Source organism: Heteronotia binoei, chromosome 10 (assembly GCF_032191835.1).
Source record: "Heteronotia binoei isolate CCM8104 ecotype False Entrance Well chromosome 10, APGP_CSIRO_Hbin_v1, whole genome shotgun sequence".
NCBI lineage: Eukaryota > Metazoa > Chordata > Lepidosauria > Squamata > Gekkonidae > Heteronotia > Heteronotia binoei.
The window spans coordinates 5,505,534-5,526,796 of record NC_083232.1 but is presented as its reverse complement, the minus strand read 5'-3'; the positions used below and the strand labels follow the sequence as shown (position 1 = coordinate 5,526,796).

General features: G+C 47.8%; 1 protein-coding gene across 1 annotated transcript in view; it reads left to right on the top strand.

Moving 5' to 3' along the window:
- The first annotated feature begins 2,241 nt into the window (after positions 1-2,241).
- TMIE (transmembrane inner ear) overlaps positions 2,242-21,263 on the top strand; it is a 32,364-nt gene continuing 13,342 nt past the window's right edge. The window contains exons 1-2 of the mRNA XM_060248269.1: positions 2,242-2,277; positions 5,885-6,002. Of these exons, the coding sequence (XP_060104252.1) occupies positions 2,242-2,277; positions 5,885-6,002 (154 nt within the window). The remainder of the gene's footprint in view (positions 2,278-5,884; positions 6,003-21,263) is intronic.

The following is a 21,263-nucleotide window of genomic DNA, read 5'->3' as shown; positions in this document are numbered from 1 at the left end:
ACCTTCCATGAAGCCATATCCAGGCAGGCAGACAACACGGCTGCCCGCCTGGATCTGTAAAGCACCAGTTCATGTTGCAGCTAAAATTATTTCCCTTGATTTAGAACAGGGGTGGCCAAACTTCCTTAATGTAAGAGCCGCATATTATAAATGTCAGATGTTTGAGAGCTGCAAGGAAGGAAGGAAGGAGGGCAAAGAGATGGGGGAGGGAGAGGTGGAAAGAAAGCAACTGTAACTTTAAATGCATTCTCCAAGCCACTGACTGGCTTGGACAAGTGATTTAAAGAGACTTATGCCCTCTCCAAGGATGCAAAAAGATAGCTTACTTCCAGAGCAACTTCTGACACACCGGCTTTTAAGCTACGCCCCGTATAGTTTTTGCTAATTACCGGTTAAAAATGGCAAATGAAATAATTTAAAACAGAACGAGAACCCCAAATTTATTGCAATACTCCAGAAACAAATAAGAAATCAGCTTCCCCACTGGGTCCCCAGTGCCCTCAAGAGCAGAATAATGCCCTCCTTTTTCAGGTTCCTCCTTCTTCCGCCCCAGCTGTTTCAAAGCACCAAAGCAAGGCCACCCCCGCAGTCCACCATTTCCCCCGGCCTCCTCCCTCTCCTCAGAGCGCCCCCGTTGCCTGGCAACGGCCCTCTCCCGATGCTCCCGAGCTTCGCCCTCTTTCCCCGCCTTGGGCTGCTTGCCCAGCGGGAGAAGGCGGGACTTCCTTTAGAGGCGGGCGGGAGCAACCATCGACCCGCGGACTCGACCAGAAGCAGTCCTGGGGGGGGGGCAGCAACGGTTGTTTCTAACAGCTGCTCCGAGGAAGCTTCGAGATGGAGGCCTTTGGCGGCCATCTTCCTCTGAGGGCCACGGCTGCAGCTCCCCCCTGAGGGACAGCTGTGGGTCCCTCTTTGGCGGGCGGCATCGCCGTCCTCCTTGGGTTCCCAAGTCCAATTTAAGAAATATCTGGGGACTTTGGGGGTGGAGCCAGGAGACTTTGGGGGTGGAGCCAAGAGCAAGGCTGTGACAAGCATCATTGAACTTCAAGGGAGTTCTGGCCATCACATTTCAAGGGACGGCACATCTTTTTAAATGCCTTCCTTCCATAGGAAATAATGAAGGATAGGGGCACCTTCTTTTGGGGCTCATAGAATTTGACCCCCTGGTCCAATCTTTTTGAAACTTGGGAGTTACTGTCACCGTATACACACACACACACACACATATACTATGGCTAATAGCCACTGATGGACCTCTGCTCCATATTTTTATCCAATCCTCTCTTAAAGCTGGCTATGCTTGTAGCCGCCGCCACCTCCTGTGGCAGTGAATTCCACATGTGAATCACCCTTTGGGTGAAGAAGGACTTCCTTTTATCCGTTTTAACCTGACTGCTCAGCAATTTCATTGAGAGTCCACGAGTTCTTGTATTGTGAGAAAGGGAGAAAAGGACTTCTTTCTCTACTTTCTCCATCCCATGCATAATCTTGTAAACCTCTATCATGTCACCCCGCAGTCGACATTTCTCCAAGCTAAAGAGCCCCAAGCGTTTTAAGCTTTTTCATAGGGGAAGTGTTCCAAACCTGTAATCATTCTAGTTGCCCTTTTCTGCACTTTTCCCAGTGCTATAATATCCTTTTAGAGGTGCCTCTCCTCAACACCCCCCCCCCCAAAAAAAAATCAAAAAAGATTGGTCCAGGGGGGTCGAGTGCCCGTATCCTTTATTTCCAAATGGAGGGAGGGCATTTAAAAGGACTGCGGTCCCTTTAAATGTGATTGACAGAAGTCCCTTTCGAATTGAATCATGCTTGCCACACCCTTGCTCCAGACTCCACCCCCCCCCCCCCCCAAGTTCCCTGATATTTCCTGAGTCAGGCCTGTCAATGCTACATCAGACAGACATGGCTAATTCCTCTGGATCGATTTGTTTATTGCAGTAACAAAAAGCAACCGGGTTGAGTTCACTTCTATTTCCAGACACTGCTGCTAGGGAAAAGACCAGAGAAGGCACCAGCTTCCTTCAAAGAATTTACTGGCTTTGAAGTTCGTTTTTTTAAAGCATTAGAACGGGGAGAGGGGAGTAGTCTGTTTTTGCTAGGGGTGCAGAATCTCTCCCCCCCCCCCAAACTTACAGACCTTTTCAATATCATTTTTTCCCATCCTTCGTTTCCAACATTAGGTAGAGAAAAACAGGGAGATGCATGAGATGCCTACTGGGCCACGATAAGGGCAAATCGCCCATGGACGAAAGAGGAAGGGAGAATGCTATAAAGGAAGTCAGTGAAAAACAACAAGGCGCATTTTGAGAGAGGCATGTTCAGCTCACAAAAGCAGTTTGTGGAGCCTAAATTGACACTAAATTGTTCAGGGTGGTGAGAACCAGAGAGGATTGTGAGGAACTCCAAAGGGATCTGTTGAGGCTGGGTGAGTGGGCGTCAACGTGGCAGATGCGGTTCAATGTGGCCAAGTGCAAAGTAATGCACATTGGGGCCAAGAATCCCAGCTACAAATACAAGTTGATGGGGTGTGAACTGGCAGAGACTGACCAAGAGAGAGATCTTGGGGTCATGGTAGATAACTCACTGAAAATGTCAAGACAGTGTGCGATTGCAATAAAAAAGGCCAACACCATGCTGGGTATTATTAGGAAGGGAATTGAAAACAAATCAGCCAGTATCATAATGCCCCTGTATAAATCGATGGTGCGGTCTCATTTGGAGTACTGTGTGCAGTTCTGGTTGCCGCACCTCAAAAAGGATATTATAGCATTGGAGAAAGTCCAGAAAAGGGCAACTAGAATGATTAAAGGGCTGGAACACTTTCCCTATGAAGAAAGGTTGAAACGCTTGGGACTCTTTAGCTTGGAGAAACGTCGACTGCGGGGTAACATGATAGAGGTTTACAAGATAATGCATGGGATGGAGAAAGTAGAGAAAGAAGTACTTTTCTCCCTTTCTCACAATAAAAGAACTCATGGGCATTCGATGAAATTGCTGAGCAGCCAGGTTAAAACGGATAAAAGGAAGTACTTCTTCACCCAAAGGGTGATTAACATGTGGAATACACTGCCACAGGAGGTGGCGGCGGCCACAAGCATAGCCACCTTCAAGAGGGGTTTAGATAAAAATATGGAGCAGAGGTCCATCAGTGGCTATTAGCCGCAGTGTGTGTGCATGTATAAATTTTTTTGCCACTGTGTGACACAGAGTGTTGGACTGGATGGCCCATTGGCCTGATCCAACATGGCTTCTCTTATGTTCTTATGTGACACAGAGTGTTGGGCTGGAGGGGCCATTGGCCTGATCCAACATGGCTTCTCTTATGTAGCCTGGGTATCAGACCAGCAAAGGAACAGGAAGGGTTCTTAGCACGATCCCAACATTGCTAAAAGGACTGGCTCAAAAAACGTCCTGTTCCTTTAACAGAAGTCATACCTCAAAAAACAACCAACATGTCAAGAGGAGACCGTGACTGGAGATCGTGCCAGACAGCGGTCAGAAATTACAGGCGGAAATCTTAAATAAAGAGGCCAGCGTTGCCGTGACTCAACGGAGTGTGATTTTGATGAAAGCGTGTGTTGATATAAGTGAGTCCCTGTTCCGTAGCCTGAAGAAACAATGAATACGTGAAATGGCTTTTCCAGTTAGCGCCTTGTAGTGAGAGGGGCGTGGCTGGATTACAAGGTACAATCAAGTGTATTGATCCACAAAAGTCTGTATAAAGAAGAGAGAAAACCTCAGAGTGAAGTTTTAATCAGGGAACAGATTTACTGATTTCATTGCCTTCATTTACACCTTACTTCCCCCCCCGCCCCCCCCGCTGATGGCCCAAAGTGTCTTACATCATTGTTCACTCCTCCATTTTACCTTCCCAACAAGCCTGTGGCTTGAGAGTGTGTGTCTAGCCCAAGGTCACCCCAGTTAGCTTCCATGAAAGAGGGGATTCAAACCTGGGTCTCCCAGATCCTATCCTAATGTGATACTTCACTGGCTGTCCAGGAAGGAACGGGGTGGGGGGCTCATGTAGTCAGAGTTAAGAGAGGGAAGTCATTTGGGGTGGGTTGAGAGGGAAAAAGGGTTCCGAGGGCACCAGTGGAAGAACATCACCCCTCAGAAGTTCGGAGAGCCAGTTTGGTGTAGTGGTTAAGTGCGCGGACTCTTATCTGGGAGAACCGGGTTTGATTCCCCACTCCTCCACTTGCAGCTGCTGGAATGGCCTTGGGTCAGCCATAGCTCTAATAGAGAGCCAATTTGGTGTAGTGGTTAAGTGTGTGGACTCTTATCCTGGAGAACTGGGTTTGATTCCCCACTCCTCCACTTGCAGCTGCTGGAATGGCCTTGGGTCAGCCATAGCTCTAATAGAGAGCCAATTTGGTGTAGTGGTTAAGTGTGTGGACTCTTATCCTGGAGAACTGGGTTTGATTCCCCACTCCTCCACTTGCACCTGCTGGAATGGCCTTGGGTCAGCCATAGCTCTAATAGAGAGCCAGTTTGGTGTAGTGGTTAAGTGCGCGGACTCTTATCTGGGAGAACCGGGTTTGATTCCCCACTCCTCTACTTGCAGCTGATGGAATGGCCTTGGGTCAGCCATAGCTCTAATAGAGAGCCAGTTGGGTGTAGTGGTTAAGTGTGTGGACTCTTATCCTGGAGAACTGGGTTTGATTCCCCACTCCTCCACTTGCAGCTGCTGGAATGGCCTTGGGTCAGCCATAGCTCTAATAGAGAGCCAGTTGGGTGTAGTGGTTAAGTGTGTGCACTCTTATCCTGGAGAACTGGGTTTGATTCCCCACTCCTCCACTTGCACCTGCTGGAATGGCCTTGGGTCAGCCATAGCTCTAATAGAGAGCCAATTTGGTGTGGTGGTTAAGTGAGTGGACTCTTACCTGGGAGAACCTGGTTTGATTCCCCACTCCTCCACTTGCACCTGCTGGAATGGCCTTGGGTCAGCCATAGCTCTAATAGAGAGCCAGTTGGGTGTAGTGGTTAAGTGTGTGGACTCTAATCCTGGAGAACTGGGTTTGATTCCCCACTCCTCCACTTGCAGCTGCTGGAATGGCCTTGGGTCAGCCATAGCTCTAATAGAGAGCCAGTTGGATGTAGTGGTTAAGTGTGTGGACACTTATCCTGGAGAACCAGGTTTGATTCCCCACTCCTCCACTTGCACCTGCTAGCATGGTAGGGTTGCCAAGTCCAATGTAAGAAATATCTGTGGACTTTGGGGGTGGAGCCAGGAAACATTAGGGGTGGAGCCAAGATCAAGGCTGTGACAAGCATAATTGAACTCCAAAGGGAGTTCTGGCCATCACATTTAAAGTGACGGCACACCTTTTCAATGCCTTCCTTTCATAGGAAATAATGAAGGATAGGGGTACCTTCTTTTGGGGCTCATAGAATTGGACCTCCTGGTCCAATCGTTTTGAAATTTGGGGGATATTTTGGGGAGAGGCACTACATGCTGTACTGAAAATTTGGTGCCTCTACCTCAAAAAACAGCCCCCCCAGAGCCCCAGATACCCGTGGATCAATTCTCTATTATTTTCTATGGGAATAAATCTCCATAGGGAATAATAGTGTGTCCAGTGGACATTTCCCTCCCCTCCCCCCGCTTTCTGATGACCCTGAAGCGGGGGGAGGGCCTCCAAACCGGGGGATCCCCTGCCCCCACCTAGGGATTGGCAACCCTATAGCATGGCCTTGGGTCAGCCATAGCTCTGGCAGAGGTTGTCCTTGAAAGGGCAGCTGCTGTGAGAGCCCTCTCCAGCCCCACCCACCTCACAGGATGTCTGTTGTGGGGGAGGAAGGTAAAGGAGATTGTGAGCCGCTCTGAGACTCTTCGGAGTGGAGGGCGGGATATAAATCCAATATCTTCTTCTTCTTTCTTTAGGCCACCACTGAACCCCCCAAACAGAAACCCGATCCAGTGACTTCGGAGACTGTTGTGATCTGGGGTTTGCGGCTTTGGCAAGTGGTGGGAATCTTTGCCATCTTCGTCTTGTCCATTAGTAAGTCCTCTTTCTCCTTATCTGGGATGCACCAAAACTGGCCACGAGGAACCTGCAGGGTGGGGCTGTGGATGGGGGGCTGGTTCTCTCCCTGTTTTGTAATCTGCTATGCTGGAGCTCATGGATCGCTTGTGGTGTCTTGTGTGGTTTGATGAGGCTGTGGGCTATACCCTGGAGGGCCACCCAGGACAGACCAGTCGCAGCTGAGAACTCAGACAAAACACGGTCCACTGGAGAAAGAAATGGCAACCCACTCCAGTATTCTTGCCAAGAAAACCCCATGGACTAACAAAAGGCTAAATGATATGGCGCTGAAAGATGAGTCCCTCAGGTTGGAACATATATATATATATATATATATATATATATATATATATATATATATATATATATATATATATATATATATATATATATATATATATATATATATATATATATATATATATATATAAACATATATATGAAGAACATATATGAAGCTGCCTTATACTGAATCAGACCCTCAGTCCATCAAAGTCAGTATCGTCTACTCAGACTGGCAGCGGCTCTCCCCGGTCTCAAGCTGAGGATTTTCACACCTATTTGCCTGGACCCTTTTTAGTTGGAGATGCCAGGGATTGAACCTGGGACCTTCTGCTTACCAAGCAGATGCTCTACCACTGAGCCACCGTCCCTAAGGTGCCCAGTATGTTACTGGGGAAGGTCAACTGCAAGTAACCACAGAAAGAATGAAGCAGCTGGGCCAAAGTCAAAAGCATGCTCAGATGTGGATGTGTTTGATGCTGAAAGGAAAGTCCGATGCTGCAAAGAACAATACTGTCGGAACATGGCATGTGTGATCTATGAATCAAGGTAAGCTAGATGTGATGGCAAGACTGAACATCAACATCTTGGGGATCAGTGAACTAAAATGGACGGGAATGGGCGAATTTAACTCAGAGGATCACTACATCTGTTACGATTGGAAGAAATGGCGTGGCCTTTATAGTTAACAAGAGAATGAGGAAGGCAGCAATGGGATACAATCTCAAAAATGACAGAATGATCTCGGTCCGTATCCCAGGCAAACCATTCAATGTCACAGCAATCCAAGTCTATGCGCCAACCACTGATGCAGAAAAGGCTGAAGTAGACCAGTTCTAAGAAGATCTACAACACCTTCTAGAACTAACACACACAAAAAGATGTCCTCATCTTAGGGAACTAGAATGCCAAAGTAGGAAGTCAAAAGGTAACTGGAACAATGGACAAGTTTGGCCTTGGAGTACAAAATGAAGCCAGGCAAAAGCTAACAGAGTTTTGTCAAGAGAACAAGCTGGTCATAGCAAACACCCTTTTCCAACAACTTAAAAGGCAACTCTACCCGTGGACATCACCTGATGGGCAATACAGAAATAGGATTGATTATATACTCTGCAGTCAAAGATGGAGAAGATCCTTACAGTCACAAGACCTGGAGCTGACTGTGACTCAGATCATGAGCTATTCATTGCAAAATTCAGGCTTAAACTGAAGAAAACTGGGGAAGCCATTAAGCCATTCAGGTTTGACCTTGATCACATCCCTTATGAATATACAGCGGGGGTGAAGAATAGGTTTAAAGAACTAAAGTTGATAGACAGAGTGCCTGAAGAAATATGGACAGAGGTTCGTGACATTGTACAGAAGGCAGCAATCAGCACCATCCCAAAGAAAAAGAAATGCAAGAAAGTAAAGTGGCTGTCTGAAGAGGCTTTACAAATAGCTGTGGAAAGAAAAAGGCAAAGGCAGAAAGAAAAGAAAAGACTCACCCAACTGAATACAGATTCCCAGAGAACAGCAAGGAGAGATAAGGAGGCCTTCCTGAAGGAACAATGCAAAGAAATAGAGGAAAATCAGAATGGTAAGGACAAGAGATCTCTTCAAGAAAATTGGAGAAATCAAGGGAACGTTTCGTGCAAAGATGGCCATGATAAAGGACAAAAATGGTAGGGACCTAACAGAAGCAGAAGAGATTAGGAAGAGGTGGCAAGAATACACAGAAAAATTATACAAGAAGGATCTCAATGTTCTTGTCAACCGCGACGGGTGTCTGTTGTGGGGAGGGGGGGGCATCTAATGAAACAGATGGGCTGTTTAGAAAAGAGATAACTAAGGGCTTTACATAATAGAGGTTTCTAAAATTACACACGGGATGAGGAGAGTCGACAAAGAGAACTTTTTCTCCCTCTCCCAAAAGACTAGAACTTGAGGGCAGCCAACGAGGCTGATGGACAGTAGGTTCAGGATGAACAAAAAAATATATACTACTTGGCACTGAGAGTGATTCAAATGTGGAATTGGCTGCCAGAGGATGTCGTGATGTCCACAGGAATGGACAGCTTTAAAAGAGGTGTAGATAGATTCGAGGAGGAGAAGTCTCTTAATGGCTACAAGTCATGGTGAGTGACAGCAGCCTCCACATTTAGAGGCACTCATCTTCTGGATCCCAGAGCCAGGAGGCAACATCAGGGAAAGGCCTTGGCCTCTCTACCCAGATGAACTGGCTGGCTGCTGTGTGAGACATTTCATTTTTCATTTTCATTTTATTCAATTTATATCCCGCCCTTCCCACCAAAGCGGCTCAGGGCGGCTCACAACCCAAAAGTTCTAACATAGGCTTAAATTTCAAAATGCATCAAATTACAACATTTCAAACAATAAACCGGTAAAAACAGTCAAACGGTCAAAGCCATTTACCAAAGTACCATACTACAGCCTTCTATTTGAAATTTTCAAGTACCCATCAGTTGTATGCCAACCGGAAGAGGACTGTCTTACAGGCCCTGCGGAACTGCCCAAGGTCCCGCAGGGCCCTCACCTCTTCCGGTAGCTGGTTCTACCAGCAAGGGGCTGTGATTGAAAAGGCCCTGTCTCTGGTCGACTTGAAACGGGACTCCTTTGGCCCAGGGATTGCAAGCAGATTTTGAGAACTCGATCTCAGCACTCTCTGGGGAACATGTGGGGAGAGACAGGCTGCTGGACAAAATGGACCATCACAGATCTGATCCAGCAGGGGTCTTATGTTCTTAAGGTGCAATTGGATTTTTTGTTGAATTTTGATGGGTGATTCGTCTATTGCATTTGGGTTTTTTTTTTTTGTCAAAATCGCTTTTATTATTGTAATGTATTATAATAATATTTATTAAAAAAACATTAAAGAAAGCACTAATGCAAGAATAATACCAATACATTACTTTTCACCCCTTCCATCCCCCTTTTTCTGACTCCCGCCGGTGTTTACTTAAATTGCTAAAAATACAAGGTAATAACGCGTAAAAAACCTTATACTCTAATCTCTTAACCTTTATCAAAAGGAAAAGATACTATTAATCCAGTAAAAAAACAAAAGAAAAACCATTTCTTCTTTTCTTTATAACCATTCAACTGTTTTCAAACATCACTAAATGTCCCTTAACTTTCCAATGTTTTTCAACATATATTTGAAATTTCTCCCAATCCATCCTAAACTTCTCCAAACCATAGTCCTTTAAGATTCTTGTAAGTTTGTCCATTTCACTCCAAGACATAACTTTTAAAATCCAATCCCATTTTTCTGGTATTTTATCTTACTTCCGTAGCTGCATTTGTTAAAGGCATTACCCTCCCGGGATAAAACTTTAAAATGCTAAGAAAAATGCACCGTGTGTAAGACTGCCGATTAGACAGGGGGTGGGGAATGCCTTGTCCCTTTAAAAGAGATTTCGTGAGTGGATTGTTGGGCTGATTTCAACCGCAGGGGGAGTCGACTCCCTTCTGAGGCCTGAAATATCCTGGCAGAAATCAACCAAAGAGACACCCTGGGAAGGCAAGAGTTAACCTCCCCACTTCCCCAGCATCATGGTCCGGATCCACAGGTGAACTCTGCTTCTCCTGCTGTTATATAGAGCTGAATAATGAGGGAAATTCCAACTACTGAGATTAGGTGCAAAGATTAAGGCATCGAACTTAGAGATGCCAACCTCCAGGTGAGGCCCGCAGATTCCCCAGAATTACAGCTCAACTCTAGACTACAAAAATCAGTTCCCCTGGAGAAAATGAATGCTTTGGAGACTGCACTCCATGGCCTTGTTTGGTGTAGTGGTTAAGTGCGTGGATTCTTATCTGGGAGAACCAAGTTTAATTCCCCACTCCTCCCCTTGCAGCTGCTGGAATGGCCTTGGGTCAGCCATAGCTCTAATAGAGAGCCAGTTTGGTGTAGTGGTTAAGTGCATGGGCTCTTATCTGGGAGAACCAAATTTGATTCCCCACTCCTCCCCTTGCAGCTGCTGGAATGGCCTTGGGTCAGCCATAGCTCTAATAGAGAGCCAATTTGGTGTAGTGGTTAAGTGCGCAGACTCTTATCTGGGAGAACCAGGTTTGATTCCCCACTCCTCCCCTTGCAGCTGCTGGAATGGCCTTGAGTCAGCCATAGCTCTAATAGAGAGCCAATTTGGTGTAGCGGTTAAGTGTGCAGACTCTTATCTGGGAGAACCAAGTTTGATTCCCCACTCCTCCCCTTGCAGCTGCTGGAATGGCCTTGGGTCAGCCATAGTGGTGAAGTGAACGGACTCTTATCTGGGAAAACTAGGTTTGATTCCCCACTCCTCCACTTGCAGCTGCTGGAATGGCCTTGGGTCAGCCAGAGCTCTAATAGAGAGCCAATTTGGTGTAGTGGTTAAGTGCGCAGACTCTTATCTGGGAGAACCAGGTTTGATTCCCCACTCCTCCCCTTGCAGCTGCTGGAATGGCCTTGGGTCAGCCATAGTGGTGAAGTGAACGGACTCTTATCTGGGAAAACTAGGTTTGATTCCCCACTCCTCCACTTGCAGCTGCTGGAATGGCCTTGGGTCAGCCAGAGCTCTAATAGAGAGCCAATTTGGTGTAGTGGTTAAGTGCGCAGACTCTTATCTGGGAGAACCAAGTTTGATTCCCCACTCCTCCCCTTGCAGCTGCTAGAATGGCCTTGGGTCAGCCATAGTGGTGAAGTGAACGGACTCTTATCTGGGAAAACTAGGTTTGATTCCCCACTCCTCCACTTGCAGCTGCTGGAATGGCCTTGGGTCAGCCATAGAGGTTAAGTGTGCAGACTCTGATCTGGGAGAACCAAGTTTGATTCCCCACTCCTTCCCTTGCAGCTGCTGGAATGGCCTTGGGTCAGCCAGAGCTTTCAGAGGAGTTGTCCTTGAAAGGCAGCTGCTATCAGAGCTCTCTCAGCCCCACCTACCTCACAGGGTGTCTATTGTGTGTGGGGGGGGGGAGGTAAAGGAGCTTGTGAGGGCTCTGAGATTCAGAGTATAGGGCGGGATATAAATCCAATGTCATCGTCACCTTGTACCCCACTGAGGTTCCTTGCAGGGTGGTTGTGGGGGGTGGGGGGAGGAACCACAAGGGTGGGATAAAAATGTATAGACCAGACAATCTCCTGCTACTGCTTGTATTGTTGATTCGACCAACATGATGATGATGATGATGATGATTATGATGATGATGATGATGATGATATTGGATTTATATCCCGCCCTCCACTCCGAAGAGTCTCAGAGCGGCTCACAATCTCCTTTCCCTTCCTCCCCCACAACAGACACCCTGTGAGGTAGATGAAGATATTGGATTTATATCCCGCCCTCCACTCCGAAGAGTCTCAGAGGGGCTCACAATCTCCTTTACCTTCGCCCCCCCCCCAACACCCTGTGAGGTAGATGAAGATACTGGATTTATATCCTGCCCTCCACTCCGAAGAGTCTCAGAGCCGCTCACAATCTCCTTTCCCTTCCTCCCCCACAACAGACACCCTGTGAGGTAGATGAAGATATTGGATTTATGTCCCGCCCTCCACTCCGAAGAGTCTCAGAGGGGCTCACAATCTCCTTTCCCTTCCTCCCCCACAACAGACACCCTGTGAGGTAGATGAAGATATTGGATTTATATCCCGCCCTCCACTCCGAAGAGTCTCAGAGCCGCTCACAATCTCCTTTCCCTTCCTCCCCCACTACAGACACCCTGTGAGGTAGATGAAGATATTGGATTTATATCCCGCCCTCCACTCCGAAGAGTCTCAGAGCGGCTCACAATCTCCTTTCCCTTCCTCCCCCACTACAGACACCCTGTGAGGCAGATGAAGATATTGGATTTATATCCCGCCCTCCACTCCGAAGAGTCTCAGAGCCGCTCACAATCTCCTTTACCTTCCTCCCCCACAACAGACACCCTGTGAGGTGGGTGAGGCTGAGAGAGCTCTCACAGCAGCTGCCCTTTCAAAGACAACCTCTGCCAGAGCTATGGGAAATAGCTCAAGGCCATTCCAGCAGCTGCAAGTGGAGGAGTGGGGAATCAAACCCGGTTCTCCCACATAAGAGTCCGCACACTTAACCACTACACCAAACTGGCTCTCTTTATTTCATTTATTTTATGTATAGTCCATCTTCCTCACTGGAACACCAGGCCGATGATGCAGAGCGAGTCAAAAGACAGTCAACAGGATGGGACATTCAGTAAACAATGCAAAAGGATTCGTGCTGTAAAACCAACTAGAAATCTCCCCCCCCCACCCACCCACGGATAAAAAAAGAAGGAGAGGGGTGTTCAATGCTACAAAATAAACAGAAGCTCACAGCCCAACCTTTTAGATCCTGAACTTACCTTTGCAGGCTGTTCACGCATGTGAGCATTTCCCATTGTCTTAGCGGGTTGGAGAGATCACTGGAACAAGCTGTTGGGTTGTAGCTTTTTCCCTAGGTTCAAGAGCCCCTTTCTCTTCAGCCAGACCTTTGGAAGGGTCTGTGAGTGAAGACCCAGCGGCTGGATCCTCTGGCTTTCAAGTTGATCTCCTACCTCCCCACCCTTCTCTGAGACTCCCTCCCCCCACCCCCCACTTCTACCCCTCATTAGATCAGGAGCTGAAAAACCACACAGCATCTGCTTATCTCAGACTACCTTTTAAGTTGTTTCCCGCCCGAAGGTGAGGTCGCCACCCTGGAATCGCCTCCTGGCATTTCTCATTCTGGCAGAAAGGATCATGGAACCCTGGAGAGAAAGGATGCCTCCAGCCTTGTTTGCTTTTTCACAGACTGAAAATTGAGCAAGCACCCTGGGTTAGGCAGAGGGTTACCATCCCCCAGGTGGGACCTAGGAATTTCTTGGCGTTTGGGAGGGACTGTGGCTCAGTGGTAGAGCATCTGCTTGGGAAGCAGAAGGTCCCAGGTTCAATCCCTGGCATCTCCAAAAAAGGGTCCAGGCAAATAGGCGTGAAAAACCTCAGCTTGAGACCCTGGAGAGCCTCATAAGTGTTAGGGAGGGATGGTGGCTCAGTGGTAGAGCATCTGCTTGGGAAGCAGAAGGTCCCAGGTTCAATCCCTGGCATCTCCAAAAAAGGGTCCAGGCAAATAGGCGTGAAAAACCTCAGCTTGAGACCCTGGAGAGCCGCTGCCAGTCTGAGAAGACAATACAGACTTTGATGGCCAAAGGTCTGATTCAGTAGAAGGCAGCTTCATATGTTCATATGTTGTACCTCTGATCTCCAGATGATAGAGATCAGTTCTCATGGAGGCAAGGTGGATTTGATGGCAGCGTACCACGCTGAGGTCCCATCCCAAACTCTCCCCCCCCCCAATTATCCAGGAATTTCCTAACCTGAAGTTGGCAACCATAGTTAGATGGCATAAAAATTGCTAAATTGAGAGCCAGTTTGGTGTAGTGGTTAAGTGCGTGGACTCTTATTTGGGTTTGATACCCCACTCCTCCACTAGCACCTGCTGGAATGGCCTTGGGTCAGCCATAGCTCTGGCAGAGGTTGTCCTTGAAAGGGCAGCTGCTTTGAGAGCTCTCTCAGCCCCACCCACCTCACAGTGTCTGTTGTGGGGGAGGAAGGTAAAGGAGATTGTGAGCCGCTCTGAGACTCTTCGGAGTGGAGGGCGGGATATCAATGCAATATCTTCATCTACCTCACAGAGTGTGTGTTGTGGGGGAGGAAGGTAAAGGAGATTGTGAGCCGCTCTGAGACTCTTCAGAGTGGAGAGCGGGATATCAGTGCAATATCTTCATCTACCTCACAGGGTGTGTGTTGTGGGGGAGGAAGGTAAAGGAGATTGTGAGCCACTCTGAGACTCTTCGGAGTGGAGGGCGGGATATAAATCCAATATCTTCTTCATCATCATCATCTGGGAGAACCGGGTTTGATTCCCCACTCTTTCACTTGCACCTGCTGGAATTGCCTTGGGTCAGCCATAGCTCTGGCAGAGTTGCCTTGAAAGGGCAGCTGCTGTGAGAGCCCTCTTAGCCACACCCACCTCACAGGGTGTCTGTTTGGGGGGGGAGGAAGATAAAGGAGATTGTGAGCCACTCTGAGTGGAGGGCAGAATATAAATCCAATGTCATCTTCTTCTTCTTCTTCTAAATAATATAAATGGAGGCATTATCACAAGCATGGGTTTGTGGAATCCCTAATATTTAAAAAAAAGGTAGTCCCCTGTGCTACCTTTTTTACTTTGGTCACCCAATGAGAAGGAAACACTCCCTGGAGAAGATCCCGATTCTGGGAAAGACAGAAGGCCAAAGAAGAAGGGGACGGCAAAAGAGGAGATGGCTGGACAGCATTACTGATGTAACAAACGCGAATTTGAGCAGCCTTCGGAGGATGGTGGAAGACAGGAGGGCCTGGCATGACTTGGTCCATGGGGTCGCAAAGAGTCAAACTCGACTGTGCGACTGAACAACAACACAACTAGAGTCCCTTGGACTGCAAGAAGATCCAATCAGTCAGTCCTAAGGGAAATCAACCCAGACTGTTCCCTGGAAGGTCAGATGCTGAAGCTGAAGCTCCAATACTTTGGCCACCCAATGAGAAGGGAGCACTCCCTGGAGAAGACCCTGATGCTGGGAAAGACAGAAGGCCAAAGAAGGGGACGGCAAAAGAGGAGATGGCTGGACAGCGTGACTGACGTAACAAACACAAATCTGAGCAGACTTCAGAGGATGATGGAAGACAGGAGGGCCTGGCGTAACTCGGTTCACGGGGTGGCAAAGAGTCAGAATTGACTGTGCGATTGAACAACAACAAAGTCGCCTGTGCAAGCACCAGTCGTTTTCGACTCTGGGGTGACGTTGCTTTCACAACGTTTTCACGGCAGACTTCTTACAGGGCGGTTTGTGATTGCCTTCCCCAGTCATCTGCGCTTCCCTCTCCCCCCAGCAAGCCGGGTACTCATTTTACCGACCTCGGACAGATGGCTGCGTCAACCTTCATCCGGCTACCTGAACCCATCTTCCGTCGGGATTGAACTCAGGTCATGAGCAGAGCTTAGGACTGCAGTACTGCAGCTTTACCTAATCGCCAGTGTGGCTTTGTTGAACCCCTAATACAACCATAGGTTATTAAATCAACAAGACTGTCTGCTGCCTAAGTCTTAAAGGCCAATGTGCTATTTAGCATCTACCTATCCTGATGTTTGTTTAAAACATCGGTTCAGCCATGTTGCCATTTTAGTCTGAAACAACAGAACACAGTTGGAGCCCAATTTACCTGGATGGCGCAGGCCAGCTTAATTTTGTTAGATCTCGGAAGCTAAACCGGGTCGGCGCTGATCACTACTTGGATATCCCAGGATAGCTTGATCTTGTAGGGCAGGGGTGGGGGACCCCTGTCCCGAGGGCCGTATACAGCCCTCGAGGTCACTTGGTGAGGCCCTTGAGGATTGCTGGGCTGAACTGAGCCACGTGGCAGCCTCCCTGGGGCCTGGCTGGCCAGCAAGGATCGTGGGGCCCAGCCGCTCTGTTTAGCAGCCTCCCCAGGGCCAGGCAGGAATTGCAGGGCCCAGATGTACTGTGCGGCAGCCTCCCTGGGGCCTGGCTGGCCGGTCAGAATTGCTGCAGGGCCTGGAAAAGTTACTGTCACCGTACACACACACACACACATATATATATACTATGGCTAATAGCCACTGATGGACCTCTGCTCCATATTTTTATCCTATCCCCTCTTGAAGCTGGCTATGCTTGTAGCCGCCACCACCTCCTGTGGCAGTGAATTCCACATGTGAATCACCCTTTGGGTGAAGAAGGACTTCCTTTTATCCGTTTTAACCTGACTGCTCAGCAATTTCATTGAGAGTCCACGAGTTCTTGTATTGTGAGAAAGGGAGAAAAGTGCTTCTTTCTCTACTTTCTCCATCCCATGCATTATCTTGTAAACCTCTATCATGTCACCCCGCAGTCGACGTTTCTTCAAGCTAAAGAATCCCGACTCCCAAGCGTTTCAACCTTTCTTCATAGGGAAAGTGTTCCAGCCCTTTAATCATTCCAGTTGCCCTTTTCTGCACTTTTCCCAATGCTGGAATATCCTTTTTGAGGTGCAGCGACCAGAACTGCACACAGTACTCCAAATGAGACCGCACCATCGATTTATACAGGGGCATTATGATACTGGTTGATTTGTTTTCAGTTCCCTTCCTAATAATTCCCAGCATGACAATTATAAGCATGCAAATGACCTCACCTCTAAACCCAACAAACATAACTATAGACGCACTTTGGCCTCCACCCAGAATCCGGATGGCTATTGTCATGGAGTCTCAAACTCACTCCTCACTGGTTGCCCCTAAGGCAACTATGTTTCAGTTCCAATGCATAACAACCAACCACCGCTGAAACATCTTCTGCCCCCGTTAGTATTTGGATGGGAGACCACCAAGAGAGTCCAGGTTCACTACACAGAGGCAGGCAATGACTGACCACCTCTGAACGTCTCTTGCTTTGAGAGCCCTGTGGGTACTCAGAAAATCCTCCTCCTCCTCCTCCTTTTAGAGCTTAAACTTCAGTTTATTTGCCCTCATTCCATCCCCAGACTGTCTCCAGGCACCTTAATCTCCTTTTGGCCAGACTGATTTATTTGTACCCTAGGGAAGTTTGCGTGGGGAGTGCTCCTCTTTACTTTGCCTAAGTATTTCTCTTCTGAGCAAGGCAAGAAGGAGTATATCCAAAAAGCCAGTTTAGTGTAGTGGTTAAGTGCACGGGCTCTTATCTGGGAGAACCAGGTTTGATTCCCCACTCCTCCACTTGCAGCTGCTGGAATGGCCTTGGGTCAGCTATAGTGGTTAAGTGAGCCAACTCTTATCTGGGAGAACCAGGTTTGATTCCCCACTCCTCCACTTGCAGCTGCTGGAATGGCCTTGGGTCAGCCATAATGGTGAAGTGTGTGGACTCTTATCTGGGAGAACCGGGTTTGATTCCCCACTCCTTCACTTGCAGCTGCTGGAATGGCCTTGGGTCAGCCACAGTGGTGAAGTGTGCAGACTCTTATCTGGGAGAACCGGGTTTGATTCCCCACTCCTCCACTTGCAACTGCTGGAACGGCCTTGAGTCAGCCACAGCTATCATAGGAGTTGTCCTTGAAAGGGCAGCTTCTGGGAGAGCTCTCTCAGCCCCACCTACCTCACAGTGTGCCTGTTGTGGAGGAAGAAGATAAAGGAGATTGTAAACTGCTCTGAGACTCTGAGATTTGGAGCGGAGGGCGGGATACTAATACAACATCTTATCTTCAAAGGGAAATCTAAATAGAGTAATCCACTCAATTCCCTCCTTGAGTGATCTGATGACTAGCAGTAATGGTGGTACTGCAGAGATCCCTTGGGCGTGACCTTTAACAATTGTGTTGTTATATGAGAACCCTTTGGGGTCACTTAGAGCCTGAAAACTCAGGTGTGTGAAGTTTTATTTTCTCATAGTTCATTTAGTAGGTCTTTTTAGTGGCTATTAATGCATGCTGTCTTTTTAGTGAAACCCTCTTCTTAAAAAAAAAAAAATGGCAGTGAGGAAACAGAACATTGCTATTATGGCGAATCCCACAGAATATAGAACTGGAAACGTCAGGAGTGGAAAGTTCTAGAGCGATCGATACGCCTTCGGAGTATGAAGGAAGGTGAAATATACGCTGCCATCTTTGCAAGCACTTTTTCATATCGTTCTTTGTACCGTATCAACTTTATATAGATTTTTTTTCTTTTTCTTTCCTCTCCTTCCCTCGAAAGCTGAAGATTGCTTTTCAGCTTCTTTCAAGAGTTCTAAAAAAAGCATAAATCATACTATTTTTTTTTTTTTAAAAAAAGAATGAATTGGCTTTCAGCAGAAGATTTGGCCAGCGCTGAGAATCAAAAGATTCTTATTCCAGCGGGCTGCATCTTTGTCTACTTGCACACTGAAAAGCGCATGACTCATTTTACATTCTGAGCCATTGCACGAGAAAGCTTACATTCTGAATGAAACTAAGTTGGTCTTAAAGGTGAAACTTGACTCCTATTTTGTTCTACTTCTTCACACCCACACGGCTGTCTGCTTGGATGACTCACGAGTCATCAGCGATATATTCCAAATATCTATCATGATTTACCAATGTGAATAAAGGTGTGAGCATTTGAGTCCACCAGTCCAGGGCCATCTTTGGAGAGGAGAGCCAGTTTGGTGCAGTGGTTAAGTGTGCGGACTCTTATCTGGGAGAACTGGGTTGGATTCCCCACTCCTCCACTTGCAGCTGCTGGAATGGCCTTGGGTCAGCCATAGCTCTGGCAGAGGTTGCCCTTGAAAGGGCAGCTGCTGTGAGAGCCCTCTCCAGCCTCATCCACCTCACAGGGTTGTCTGTTGTGGGGGAGGAAGATAAAGGAGATTGTGAGCCGCTCTGAGACTCTTCAGAGTGGAGGGCGGGATATAAATCCAATATCTTCATCTACCTCACAGGGTTGTCTGTTGTGGGGGAGGAAGATAAAGGAGATTGTGAGCCGCTCTGAGACTCTTTAGAGTGGAGGGCAGGATATAAATCCAATATCTTCATCTACCTCGCAGGGTGTCTGTTGTGGGGGAGGAAGGTAAAGGAGATTGTGAGCCGCTCTGAGACTCTTCGGGGTGGAAGGCGGGATATAAATCCAATATCTTCATCTACCTCACAGTTTGTCTGTTGTGGGGGAGGAAGATAAAGGAGATTGTGAGCCGCTCTGAGACTCTTCAGAGTGGAGGGCAGGATATAAATCCAATATCTTCATCTACCTCACAGGGTGTCTGTTGTGGGGGAGGAAGGTAAAGGAGATTGTGAGCCGCTCTGAGACTCTTCGGAGTGGAGGGCAGGATATAAATCCAATATCTTCATCTACCTCACAGGGTTGTCTGTTGTGGGGGAGGAAGATAAAGGAGATTGTGAGCCCCTCTGAGACTCTTCAGAGTGGAGGGCGGGATATAAATCCAATATCTTCATCTACCTCACAGGGTGTCTGTTGTGGGGGGGAGGAAGATAAAGGAGATTGTGGGCTGCTCTGAGACTCTTCAGAGTGGAGGGCGGGATATAAATCCAATATCTTCATCTACCTCACAGGGTGTCTGTTGTGGGGGGAGGAAGATAAAGGAGATTGTGGGCTGCTCTGAGACTCTTCAGAGTGGAGGGCGGGATATAAATCCAATATCTTCATCTACCTCACAGGGTGTCTGTTGTGGGGGGAGGAAGATAAAGGAGATTGCGGGCTGCTCTGAGACTATTCAGAGTGGAGGGCGGGATATAAATCCAATATCTTCATCTACCTCACAGGGTGTCTGTGTTGGGAGAGGAAGGTAAAGGGGATTGTGAGCCGCTCTGAGGCTCTTCGGAGTGGAGGGCGGGATATAAATCCAATATCTTCATCTACCTCCCAGGGTGTCTGATGTGTGTGGTGGGGGAAGGTAAAGGAGATTGTGGGCCGCTCTGAAACTCTTTGGAGTGGAGGTCGGGATATAAATCCAATATCTTCTTCTTCATCATCTTCTTTAGCAGTTCAGCAGGGAACCATCAAAGCCAGGTGACTTTCCCGATTTTGAAACTTTAATTCATTCGTCGTAATACGTCACCCCAGAGTCGAAAACGACTGGTGCTTGCACAGGGGACTACCTTTTACTACCTCAAAAACTCCTGCCCGAGCCTATTTGCCTGGCCGGGCCTGTTGAGTTTCAAGAGAGGCTGGCTTTATGTTTCCCATTTTGATTACATATTTGCAAAGACATCACACGATTCTCTCTCAGTTCTGCTTTTATCTTGCTGCTGTTCTTTCAAAATGTATTAGGTTTGTCTGCTTTTATTGCCTGGGCTGTTTACAGGAGGGCTGGTTTTTATACTGTACCCTTCATCTCCCATTTTTGTAGGATTCCTAGTCTCCGAGAATTAGAACTGATCTCCAGCCATAGATCATCAGGGCCCCAGGTGTAGATCAGTTCCCTTTCCAGCTCTGGGTTGGGAAATATTGGGAGATTTGGGGATGGAGCATGGGGAAGACAGTGCCACAGAGCCCCCCCCCCCCTCCAAAGCATCCATTTCCCCCAGGGGAGCTGATCTCTGTAGTCTGGAAGAAGAAGAAGATGAAGAAGATATTGGATTTATATCCCGCCCTCCACTCCGAAGAGTCTCAGAGCGGCTCACAATCTCCTTTCCCTTCCTCCCCCACAACAGACACCCTGTGAGGTAGATGAAGATATTGGATTTATATCCCGCCCTCCACTCCGAAGAGTCTCAGAGCGGCTCACAATCTCCTTTACCTTCCTCCCCCACAACAGACACCCTGTGAGGTAGATGAAGATATTGGATTTATATCCCGCCCTCCACTCCGAAGAGTCTCAGAGCGGCTCACAATCTCCTTTCCCTTCCTCCCCCACAACAGACACCCTGTGAGGTAGATGAAGATATTGGATTTATATCCCGCCCTCCACTCCGAAGAGTCTCAGAGCGGCTCACAATCTCCTTTACCTTCCTCCCCCACAACAGACACCCTGTGAGGTAGATGAAGATATTGGATTTATATCCCGCCCTCCACTCCAAAGAGTCTCAGAGCGGCTCACAATCTCCTTTCCCTTCCTCCCCCACAACAGTCACCCTGTGAGGTAGATGAAGATATTGGATTTATATCCCGCCCTCCACTCTGAAGAGTCTCAGAGGGGCTCACAATCTCCTTTATCTTCCTCCCCCACAACAGACAACCCTGTGAGGTAGATGAAGATATTGGATTTATATCCTGCCCTCCACTCCGAAGAGTCTCAGAGCGGCTCACAATCTCCTTTCCCTTCCTCCCCCACAACAGACACCCTGTGAGGTAGATGAAGATATTGGATTTATATCCCGCCCTCCACTCCGAAGAGTCTCAGAGCGGCTGACAATCTCCTTTACCTTCCTCCCCCACAACAGACACCCTGTGAGGTAGATGAAGATATTGGATTTATATCCCGCCCTCCACTCCAAAGAGTCTCAGAGCGGCTCACAAT